The 13,016-nt window shown below is 38.0% G+C and overlaps 1 protein-coding gene across 4 annotated transcripts in view; it reads left to right on the forward strand.

Annotated features, from left to right (window-relative positions):
• DYNC1I1 (dynein cytoplasmic 1 intermediate chain 1) overlaps positions 1–13,016 on the forward strand; it is a 187,649-nt gene that overhangs the window by 90,980 nt on the left and 83,653 nt on the right. For all 4 annotated transcript variants that reach the window (XM_015811581.1, XM_015811582.1, XM_015811583.1 and 1 more), the window contains one exon: positions 7,665–7,790. In XM_015811581.1, the coding sequence (XP_015667067.1) occupies positions 7,665–7,790 (126 nt within the window). The remainder of the gene's footprint in view (positions 1–7,664; positions 7,791–13,016) is intronic.

A 13,016-nucleotide genomic window follows, 5' to 3' on the forward strand; every position in this document is an offset into this window, starting at 1 on the left:
TTCTCACCTACATCGTCCACAAGGGACGACTCGGGAACTCAACTCCTACCTCGGGCAGCTCACCTTTCCCCCTATGCCCAGGGGAAAGGTATCAAGCCGTTTGACAGCTGATGCAGGCTGTCAAAACGGCTTTTACGCAGAAACAGGCGGGAGCAGCAAACAGCTGCGTCCAGCGAAGGCGCCTGCCACCGGAAGTCGCTTGTTTTAAATCTTTGATTGGCTGAAAAATTGACAGCTTATATACATGTTTTAAATAAGGAAAAGAAATAGACTTTTAATTTTGTGGTCATTTAACTATCTTTTCTTTCTTGTAATCATCCATGGGTGTTGGAACCCATATGTAACTTAAACTAGGTGTTAAACTTGGCAGTTACTGTTAAAACACACTAGGAGTAAGACTGTCTAAAACAGTGGTTCTCAACCTGTGGGTCGGGACCCCATTTGGGGTCGATCGACCATTTCATGGGGGTCGCCAAGCAAGGCTGTCCGCCATTTTTTTGTCCGCCATTTCCCCCCCCTTTTCCAGTGGGTGCTTTACCTCCCTTGGGCTGGGCCAGCTGGTGGTCGGCCTGCTCCGTCTCTGCCACTTGCCAGCTACGCCTCGGCCGGCGCAGGGGGCAGAACCATGCATGCATGGTGCTCCCAGGCAGGGAAAGTCCTTGACTTACGACCGGTTGGGTAGTCCTCGACTTACGACTGGTTTAGTCCTCGACTTACGACCGGTTTAGTCCTCGACTTACGACCGGTTTAGTCCTCGACTTACAACCGGTTGGGGTCACGGCATTAAAAAGGTTGAGAACCACTGGTCTAAAAGATAATAAAATAAATAAGCACACTATAATGCTAGTAATTCCATGTACTTCGATTTAAGTTTTTGAGGAACAGGCACTAAGACTGTAATATTATGTGGCAAGCTGCTGTTGAGAAAAACTTGTGATACTCGATGTTCAAAGAAAATAAGATTTAAATGCCACCAAATCATATAAGTTCATGCAGCTACAACCACATTAAGATGGTCATTTGTAAGAAGGCATCTTGCCTTGAAAAAGGATGTAAAACTTAACTGTTGAATATATGTTTTACATGCAGTATCCTTAATGGGATAGAAAAGCAAGCAATGAAAGAAGTTTGTGGGAGAGTCACTTTTCACTGAAATATTTGGTTACATTGATTGCAGTGAAGCATCCCATGACAAATTTTGTCCTATTGGGACATACCAAATATAGGGGGTTATTTTATGGGATTCAAATCCTCTACTGGGAATTAAAATTTGTACTTTATGTGTTTTATAATAAGTTTATTTAAAGTTTAATTACAATAGTAAAAGATAACAAAACTAAAAAGAAAAATAGAAAGAAAAAATAAAAACTGCAAGAAAATAAATAAAAGGATAAAAAGAGAAAGAGAAAAAAAAATCCCTAAGAAAGTGACTTCCCACCTTCATCACGACAAATATAAACAGTTTCATTAGCTCTTCACTTCTAATTAGCAGATATAAAATTCTTCATATCATAGTTCCACATGTTTTATTGTGCTGTGAGCTATACCAAGTTTATAGGACAGTATATATTCTCCCCTTATTAGAGAGATTGCCAGGGAGGGCAGACAATTTTTATGTAGGCTTTCTCCTTCAAGACTCAAACCCTTCTATCACGCATGCAGTGGCAAAATACTGTGTTGCGGCAATGTCCACAAGAAAAAAATTGGTTACAGATCTATAGTCGTCAACTTGTGCCAATTTTTGGGAGATATCTCTAATAATGTTTGGAACATTATATTTACTCACACATTAATCGGCTATCCACTCACATAAACTAGGGAGTGACCCTAACATTTTGAAAACATGTATTTTCTTAACAGGGATGTTATTATTTACTATTAATGTTAGTACTATTTTTACTATTATTATTATTATTATTATTTAATATATTGTAAAAAGTGATGGCTATTGCTGGTCTACGATCGTAATAAAGTTTATTATTATTATTATCATATCATAGTTCAATTTTTAAATATTGGGAAATCCTAATATATTTCCTAATCCAAGTGTGGCAATCCAACAAACCAGTTAACAAATATGAAATTCATCTTTCCAAATCTCTGCTCTTAAATGTAAACAAATCCAATACATAATGTATTTTCTAAGCCAGATGTCAGCTAGTCCAAAAAGAACCATCCAAAATAACAACATATTCCATGTTAATCCTGATTAAACAAGCCAACAGGGTTCCTTTCTTTTACAGAAAACTATCTTGGCCTGTAATCCATTCAAATGGTTAATATGCTTATGTCAAGTCTCTTCAAAACTTTAACAAACCTCTTCTGTAAATCCAGAAGGAAGAAATTCTTCCAATTACTATCTCAAATTGGCATTTTTATTTCCTTCTTATTTTTTAAAGTCTCATCTGATTATTTTTGTATATCCAATGACAAATATCTGTTTACTTTGTTCTCCACAATCATGTCATGTTATGGTTCCAAATCTTTTTCTTTTCTTCATTTTCTTCTGAGACTATACCATTCATAAGAACACACAAAACAACTGACTGTTGATTCAAGGTCCTGGTGACATTCCTTAAAAATATCAATTGCGTTATAAGTTGCTTTCTTATAAGTTGTTCAAATAACAGGCCTTTTTGGATTGTTGTGATGCTAATATAAAGAAACAAATAATATGACATGTCAACTCTCTATATTAAGATAATAAACAGCCTTGCTGTATTTTGAATCAGTTATTTTGGGTCTAGGAAATGCAAACCTGCATCTAGCTTGAGAGAAGTAATGCAGATATTGAAGTTCATTTTTATTTATAGCATGTAACTTCATCTTTATTGCCAGAGTGGTTTTTGCATTCATGTGTTTTAATTAAATCCATTTTGCAACAGATATGGCTAAGTATGTGGGTGGCCTATAGGCCTATGTGGATTTCTCAGAAATAGGAAACAACCCTGCAGAAAAACTTATCTTGGACTATTCAAGGGGAGGGGGAATTACATGGAATTCTTATCTGATAGTTCTTTAACAAGCAGCATTTATAGTATTCCCGCAACAGCAAGATAAGCCTAACTTGGAAGGCAACTGCCAAAATATAATTGTTCATTCCCTCAGGCAGGCAAGTATACAGGGTATTTCGTCTCCTGTTTCTTTGTTCTGGGTGGCCTTGTTTCACCTTTTCTTCCAGCTCTTATCTCTCTTAGATGTTCACCTCAGCTACTCTCACTGCCGCCATTTCTGATCCCTAGGTTTCATGCTTCAAACTTATAGTTAAATAGGCAGATGTACTCAGAATAAACTCTGATGTGTTCCAGTCTTTCGTTTTCTGGTAGTTTGAGAAAGGCGTTGCAACTTCCAGAATATTATAATTATGCTGACTGGAAACTGTAATCCTATCATAATTAAAAAGTGCCAATTTGAAGATAGTTATATGGCCTCATACATTGTAGTGCTTACAATGCTTGAGTGGCTCAATGAAAGCCACACAGTAGAATCTTCTGTTAACCAAGATTATATAACGTCAATAAGCACTCATGTTACTGATCATCAGAAATAAATGTAGAAATATCAAAAAATATCTTCATATGTAAAGCCAGTCTTTCACCCCAAATAGTCACTTCAGGGAAAAAACTGTCTTTTGACTTTCATTAATTTCCCTGATGTAGTTTCATTCCAAACTGCCTCTGATTGTTGATACACTATTAATTTTGGATTGCAAGGCCCATCTGATGAGGCCCTATTGAAATATTTTGCTTTGATCAATGAACAGTGCATTTCCTCCCCAATTCAAGGTTCAAATCCAAAGCCACCCAACCAGTTATAATACTTGACATATAAAATATTGAAATGACTCTGCAGAAAATATAAGACCAACCAATTGCACAATGGAAAAAATCATTTTTTAATGTGCCCAAAATGTTATTCTTGAAGTGGCCATTTTATTCTGCTGCTGAGAGTTATCAAATGAAGCTTTGTTGAAGGCTCTCCAATATCTGAGCTAAATCATATATATTCATAGACCAACTCAGATATAGATGTAGATGCAGAGTTGTACTGCAAACAGAGTATATATCACTATTCTATCATTATGGTATAATATATTAGTGCTTATAATATATACTACTAAATGTTCTGGGTATGTTCTGGGTATTATAACCAAGTGAAATGTGTAGTGATAGTTATGATTATTCACATTGTGAAAACAGGAAACAATGATAAATATATTTAATAACTACAGATATAAATAAAGCAATATGATTCCTATGATTAATAAGGCGGAAGACAAGCAAACATTAAACAAGTAAAGGGAAATGGATAAGTGACTGAATCTTCACATACAAAGTTTGTTTTATTATGCTTTTGTTAAAGACACAAGTCTGTTGAAGAAAAGCTGGTAATTCCTTTGGAAAATTACAAATCATTATTTATTTATTTATGACATTTATTTGCTGCACGTCTTGTATTCAATGGCTTAGTATGGCTTACAATGGTTAGTATAACTTATAATAGTATAATTCCAACAGTCTATTAATATTTTGTCAAGAATTGATAGCAAGCACAGCCTAAAATTTAAGGGCAAATGTAGATGTTGTAATCCAATGTGGTGATAACCATTAATTTAAATAGCTTTTAAAAAAGTTAGATAGAAGATTAAGCTATCATTCTATAGCTATTATTCTTGATGACTCCATATTGTTTCCTGTATACTCTTAATATCAGCTACTAGGAAGTAAGAAGGTTCTTTCATGCAGACTTCTCAAGAATACATAGCTGGATGCTCTGTGACATAAAAGCTAAATTTGTTGGGTTCCAGTTTCTTTTTTTTAGAACAAGTTTTATTAATTTTCCAATTTTCCAAAGCTCCAGGCATTAAGGAAGCAACATGGTGATTGGGTAATCCATAATCTCATAACAACCTCTTTCATATATGTCAGGTTACATCATCAAAAAATCCCTCTCTGTTTCCCTTGGTTATTATATCACATTCAAATTAATACATTGCTAGTTATAACTCAATCAGTTAAAACATTTATCAATATCTTTTGACTTATACGCCTCCATGTCCTGTTTTTAACTTTTATCTAATTTCAGTTACAGTATTCCAGTTAGCTTAGTGTCCATAGTATTTAGGTTTCGGATAACCCACAGTTCCCTTAGCTCACTACAAAATAGTTATCATATCTAAGATACACTTATTATTTACTCAAATAAATTCTTACTTTATTTCACAGTCGTATTCTATTTCTCATCCTAATATCATCACTTACTTATAAAATAACCTTTATCATCTCAATCCATCATCTATATTATAATTCAAAACTATTATTCTAATAACTAGTTTTTAGTTTTCTTATAAGTCTAATTCCTAAGTATTAAACCAGTTAATGTCTTTTAAAATCTCCTTAGCCCATTAAATAAGGTTTTAGGCTCTTCCATTAAAGGTTACGTAAAGAAATCCCATTTTTTAAGTCTGACTCTGGCTTTTCTTTTGTGCCAAACAGGCTTTCATAACAGAGCCTTTAAATCCTTAGGTGAATCTCCCTTCATTCCTTCACATGTCATTTGAATCAAGGGAGGGCATCCAGTTATCAATTTTTCAAGGAAGCAAGTCCCTTCATAGTCATTAGGTTGTTGGCCTAATAATTTGAATCTCCATGTTTGGCTTAGTATATTTATCATCAGTTCAGACTGGTGTTCTTCTTCTTCCAGTTTCAGCTGATTTAAATAAAAAGTCATGTTCAGTGTTGTGGCCGTTGTTTGGTTGTCTGGGTTATCTAAATTCTCAATGTGCTGTGTAAGCAGATCTTCAGCTCCTTCCATCTTAGTGTAACTTTGTTCAGTTTCTGTTGCTGTTAGAATTGCAGATTTTTTAGTTGAAATCAAGGTTTGGTCATCAGGGTTCTGAGTAGGTTGTAGCTGGTATTCGTTAAAGTCCACTTTAGTGTCAATTCCTTCTTCTTGAGTTGCCTTTTGAGTTGTAAATTTGTCAGTTGAGATCTGGCCTGGATTTTGGAGCTTTAAGGTGGCGCCTTTATCTTTCAGTCTGGAATTCATTAGCTCAGTAGCCTCTAGGATTTTTTTCAAGTATAAGTTTGTAGTTAAGTTGTGAGTAGTATTCCTCCATTTCTGTGGTGTTTAGAGATAGTCCTTTAGTGGAGGCTATTTTAATAAAAGTCAATAAATGTCCACCTCCACTATAGAGAGTTGTTTCCACCACCCAGCTGTTTCAAGTTTTTATCTTTTTTGATAGTGTCAAGGACAAATCTTAGTCTAGCAGGTCTCCCAGTCAGAAAAAAAATTCACTTGCTCTACCAGATTTCGCCACAAGATGTCCCCAGTAACATGTAAAATCATTTCCCAAACTCAAGTTAGGTTTTTATCCGGTTTAAAAAAGAAAAAGAAATATTCTTTTTTTTCCAGCTTAACAGATAAGTAAGATAATAAGTCTCTGTAGGAATAGAAACCTTTTGGGACCCCAGGTATCCAAAAATTACAAGTCCAATTATTTAGTCATTTAGTTTAGTTGTTCTTTTTTTCTTGTTTTCCATAGCTTTGTATTTCCAGAGTAGGCAGAAGCCGCCAAGTTAAGAAGGGGGGGGAAAGGATTTCCAAAGGCTTTTACCGGAAAGTAGTTGAGAAGCAGGAAAGGTAACGTAAGGTCTCACCCAATTCCTCTGCGTTGCTTTTGTTGTGCTTGGTAGTGCTTTTGGCTTTTGGCTGGAACGGCTTAGTGATCGGCCTTGTTGATGGCCGATCTTTTCTTTGTCGATCCAAAGGAGCTGCCTCAGATCAAATGGAAGGGCTGCTGCCTTTCTGCGATCTATCGAGGGTCCTCCTCAGTGGTGGTTGCCCCTCCAGGGCGATTTTCAACCCTTTCCAGGGTCTTCCGAAGGAGGGAAACCGGACAGCAGAGAAAGCGCTCTCTCCGCACATCCGCTGCCGCCACGATCCGGAACCGGAAGCCGGGTTCCAGTTTCAATAATTGTGTGTTTCAATAATTTCAATTATAAACCATGATTTTTCTTTATTTTTTATTTTTGCACCAGGTAGGTTAAACATACACACGCAAACATATAATGGCTAGTGCACTTCACAAAATGCACCTTCCCTGAGGCATTAAAGTAGCTGTTTGGCTTGGTGTCATTAAAAGATATTTCTTTGAAGGCAGCCAGGCCACATACTTCCATTTGCGCAGACTTCACATTTGTTGTAAGCTCCACTGAAGTAGAGCAGCTGGGCATAAACATGCATTGGGAAAACCCATAAAGTAGCCAGTCAACCCTATAAGATTAGTCTATTTTGTGCTTTGAGGAAAGGGTATTTGCTTTCTTCTGAATACTTTGCAAAGTTCTAGTATATACATGCACTTAAGTTTAACCACTCACCAATCATCGGCAGTGCCACATATGTCAAGCAGATGTGAATATGGAATTCCCACCAGGTGAGTGAATTGGCTGATGAAGGCAATATGGCATGAGCTGTCCTTTCATCACTAGTCCACCTAATTTCAGATCTGGTCGTGTAAGAAATTTTTCTACTTTATAGAACATTCTGTCTATTTTTTGCCAGACTTTCGGATGGACCTATCTGCTTATGTGATTTTACTCAGCATACATCATTTTGTCCATTACAGTGTATCCAAATTTAATTGCCTGTTATTTTCTTTACAGTATCCTGAGTTGATGGTTGCTTCGTATAACAACAATGAAGATGCTCCACATGAACCTGATGGGGTGGCCTTGGTCTGGAACATGAAATTCAAAAAAACAACTCCTGAGTATGTTTTTCACTGCCAGGTAAGACAGTTTATGATGCTTATTTCATAAAGGATGGGCTGAGGATTACTATATGCCCAATCTGCCCACAATTCGGAAGAGCTTGAAGTTAAAAATAGAAGATAGAGAAAGAAAAACAAGAACTAGCAAGTATGCTAATATTTTCAGAATGCATTCAGTTTTTTAAAACAACAACATAGGCTGATTGGAGACTGTGTGTCATTTTTTGTCTATTTTAAACAATCCCTAAGAGAATTTATTTATAAAAACCTCACACTTATGAAGTAAATGTGGTATACCACTTCCTCCTCCAGCTGGCAACATATGCTTTCCCACCCACATAAATTCCCTTGTGTTTTCTATTTCAAAGCAGCTTGTGCTCTGCTTCACTTTGCTTGTAATGATATTATAGCTTTACAATGCATCAGCACAGAGAAGACTTGCAAATATTAGCTTTGCCAATGGCAGAGTAGAACTGAGTTCACCATTGCACTTTCCACCAATTATTGTCTGATTTTCCAGTCCATCACTATTAATATCCTAGTGTAAAAATTGAGGCGAGAAATCAAGAAGTATATCTGAAAAATCAAAGAAGTGTTTTCCTAGCTTTTTTTTTTCAAGATCTTCTTGAGACAAAACATTTGTGGCAATAAATATAGTCCTTGTATCTTGTTCTGGTTTGCGATCGTGGTTCTAGTGGACTTTCAGTGCGATCGCTCTCTCTGCCGTCTGGTTTTCTCCCGCCGGGGACCCTGAAAAGGATCGGAAGTCGCCCAGGAGATCGCAGAAGGGCAGCAGCCCTCCCGTTTGATCCGGAGCAGCTCTTCGAACTGGAAGGGAAAAGATTGGCCATTAACATAGCCCATCATTAATGCCGCTACCAGCCAAGGCCAAAATTACTAACAAGCACTTCGAAAGTACCGCAGAGGAATTGGGTGAGATCTTACCTTCTTTGTACCCCAAGTATTTTCTTGTAAAAAGCTTCTTGAAATTTCTTTCCCCTGTGAGGAGAGAGGGAAGGGAACGTCTTTCTCCTCTAAAATGGCGGTGTCTGACTACCAAGGGGAAATAAAGCCTTGAAAAGAACAACTAAATAATTGGATTTGCATTTTTTTGATATTTGGGGACCCAAAAAGTTCCTTTTCTCATGGGGAATTGCTGCTTTATCTATTCATAAAAAAGATGAAAAAGAACTTAAACTGGATAAAAACCTAGCCTGGGATTTGAAAAAGATTTTAAATGCTATCGAGGACATATTGTGGCGAAACTTGGTACAGCAAGTGAATATTCTTGACAAAGAGACCTGCTCATAGCCCAGATCTGTCCTTGGTATTATCTAAAAGAGATTAAAAGCTGAGACAACAGCTGGGTGGTGAAATTGGTTTATAGGAACTTTGAAGGTGAACACTTACTGACTCTTGTTTAATAAATAGCCTTCACTAAAGGACTATCTATAATCATGTCAGAAATGGAGGAGGACCAGCAACAAATATTGGTTAATTATAAACTTATACTTGAAAAAATTCTTGAAGCTACTGAGATAATTAAATCTAGACTGAGAGACAAAGGCGCCAGCTTAAATCTACAAAACGAAACCCTGATTGCAACTAAGAATGTACAATCCAAAAAACAACATAAGTGAAAGAAATTAACACCAAGACAGAGGACTTTAAAGATCAACAAGTACAACGTACTGAAAATTTAGACAATCAAACCCTGATTGCAACTAAAGAACCTACAACTCAAAAAACAACAGAAGCAGAAGAAAGTAATACCAAGACGGAGGGCATTAAAGATCAACAAGTACAGCTTATTGAAAACTTAGACAATCAAACAACTATAAAGTTGGACATGACCTTCTACTTAAACCAGACGAAATCTGAGGAAGAAGAAGACCAGATCGAATTGAAGACAATTATACTAGAGCAAATATGGGGATCTGAGCCACCAGGGCGACAATTTAATGATTATAAATGGGCCAGTTTTTCTAGAAAATTGACAATTAGATGGTCTCCTTTAATTCAAGTAACATGCACAAGAATGAAGGGAGATTTATCTGATGATCTAAAAGCATTGGTATGGAAGCCTGGTTGGCATAAAAAGAAAGCTACAGTTAGATTTAAAAAATGGGGTCTTTTGATTTATTAGAGAAGATCCTAAAATTTCAACTAATTGGCTAAAGGGAGATTTTGAGATGAAGGGTTTGTCAAAAACAGATCATACCAGACAAATCTTTTTTTTAAAGTTTTTTATTTATAATACAGTTAAAAAAGAATAAATTCTGGAAAAGATAATCAAACAACGAATCAGCGAACACCTAGAAGCAAACAAAGTCATTACTAAAAGCCAACATGGGTTTGTCAAAAACAGATCATGCCAGACAAATCTTATTGCATTCTTTGACCAAGTGACAAAATTAATGGACCAGAGGAATGCTGTGGATATAATTTACTTGGACTTCAGTAAGGCATTTGACAAAGTAGATCACAACCTACTACTTGATAAGATAGAAAAATGCGGGTTAGACAGTATCACCACCAGATGGATCCGTAGCTGGCTGACCGGCCGTACTCAGTATGTGGTCCTCAATGGAACCACATCTACATGGAGGGAAGTGTGTAGTGGGGTGCCCCAGGGCTCTGTTCTGGCCCAGTGCTCTTCAACATGTTCATCAACGATTTGGACGAGGGGATAGATGGGGTACTCATCAAATTTGCAGATGACACGAAGCTGGCAGGAATAGCCACACTCCAGAAGACAGGCTTAGGATACAGGAGGATCTGGACAGATTTGAACACTGGGCTCTATCTAACAAAATAGGGGGTACCTTGCTCAATAGTAGTAACTGTGAGAGGGATCTCGGAGTCCTAGTGGACAATCATTTAAATATGAGCCAGCAGTGTGCTGTAGCTGCCAAAAAAGCCAACACGGTGCTAGGCTGCATTAATAGAGGGATAGAATCAAGATCACGTGAAGTATTAATACCATTCTACAATGCCTTGGTAAGGCCACACTTGGAATACTGCATCCAGTTTTGGTCACCACGATGTAAAAAAGATGTTGAGATTCTAGAAAGAGTACAGAGAAGAGCAACAAAGATGATTAGGGGACTGGAGGTTAAAACATATAAGGAAAGGTTGATGGAATTGGGTATGTCTAGTTCAGTGGTGGCGAACCTATGGCATGTGTGCCAGAGGCGGCACTCAAAGCCCTCTCTGTGGGTACGCGCGCCATGCCCCGGAGATGGCAACCATCCCTCTTCAACCAGCCGCCCGCTAACTCGCCAAGCTCCCACATGGCAGGATGCATCCCAGCACCCATGCGCTCGCTGGCCTCTGTGTGCAGGGGCTGATGGTGTCAGGCAGCAGCCACCCCGGCCCCGGCCTCACCTTGCCCTGTGATAATGGCACCCCCACCCTGCCTCGCCTTGCCCCACCTCACCCCCTCAGGACGAGCCTCCTGCCCAACGCCCCACCTGCCAGAGACCCCCTGGATCTCCCCCAATCCTGCCGTCCCCCCCCCAGCGTCCCTCCCCACAAGCAACATTGAGGTGATCACGCACACCTTGGCCACACCCACCCAATCTACCATGACCACCACAGCCACGCCCATCCAGTGGGCCATGCCCACCTGGCACTCGGCTATAAATAAGTGGGTTTTGGGTTGCAGTTTGGGCACTCGGTCTCTAAAAGGTTCGCCATCACTGGTCTAGTTTAATAAAGAGAAGGACGAGGGGGGGAACATGATAGCAGTGTTCCAATATCTCAGGGGCTGCCACAAAGAAGAGGGAGTCAAGCTATTTTCCAAAGCGCCTGAAGGCAGGACAAGAAGCAATGGATGGAAACTAATCAAGGAGAGAAGCAACCTAGAACTAAGGAGAAACTTCCTGACGGTTAGAACAATTAACCAGTGGAACAACCTGTCTCCAGAAGCGGTGAATGCTCCAACACTGGAAGTTTTTAAGAAGAAACTGGACAGCCATTTGTCTGAAATGGTGTAGGGTTACTTGCCTGAGCAGGGGTTGGACTCAATGACCTCCAAGGTCCCTTCCAACTTTATTATTATTAGCGGTATTAGCGGAAATTTGATTATTAGATTTAAATATTAAGGTAAAGGATACTCCATTATTGTGGTGATGTATTAGGATGAGTAATAGAAAATGTTTATGAAATAAAATAAGAATATATTTAAGTAAGTAATATGTGTATTTTAGATAGTATAACTTTTATGTAGTGAAATAAAGGAAATTTGGGCTACCCGAAAATTAAATACTATGGATATTAAAGGTTAAATTGGAATATTGCAATTAAATATTAAAATTAGGTAAAACTTGAAAACAGGATATGGATATGTATAAGCAAAAATATACTGATAAATGTTTCAACTGAGTTTGATATAATTAGAAATTTACTAGCTTAAATATGATATAGCAAATGTTAAGGGAAATAGAGAAGGAATTTTTGATGATATAACTTGAATTATGTACTAAAGATTTTATTATTGTATTATTGACTAACCCAATCACCACGTTGCTTTCCAAATACTCAAATGTAAAACTGGAAAACTAATAAAAAACTTGTTAAAAAAAGATAGTCCTTGATTTGCACCCATTCATTTAGTGACTGTTCAAAGTCACGATGTTATTGGAAAAAGTGACTTATGAATGGACCTTGCATTTACATGTCACAACTTCCTCACAGTCATGTGATCAAAAAATGATGCTTTGCAACAAGCATATATTTACAATGGTTGCAGTATCCCAGCATCATGTGATCATCATTTATGACATTCCCAGCCAGCCTCCAAAAACCAAAGTTTTTGGTGGAAGTAATTCATTTAACAACCCTGTGATTCACTTAACTGCAGTGATTCATTTAACATCTATTGCAAATTTGTAAAATTGGGCATTACTCACTTAAAATTGGGCATGACTCACCTTATTTTGCAATGGAAATTCTGGTCCCAATTGTCGAGGACTATCTGTACTCATAAAATATAGAAGGTCCTTTATTGATTTAATTGTGTATTAGTTAATTTTGTTGCACAGGAAGGAGCAGGGCTTTTTTTCTCAGAGAAAAGGTGGCGGAACTCAAACCTGGCCACGCCCTCATCAAACCCTAGGACCGCCCCTTTAGAGAACAGGAATGCAAGTAAAATTTGGGAGGGGCTATTTCCGGTGCGGGAGGGGCTATTTCCGGTGCGGCCGGCCCGGAAAAAGGTGCCGGAACGCGGTTCCGCCGCGTTCCG

Source organism: Protobothrops mucrosquamatus, unplaced genomic scaffold (assembly GCF_001527695.2).
Source record: "Protobothrops mucrosquamatus isolate PMUCROS unplaced genomic scaffold, P.Mucros_1.0 scaffold45, whole genome shotgun sequence".
Taxonomy (NCBI): domain Eukaryota; kingdom Metazoa; phylum Chordata; class Lepidosauria; order Squamata; family Viperidae; genus Protobothrops; species Protobothrops mucrosquamatus.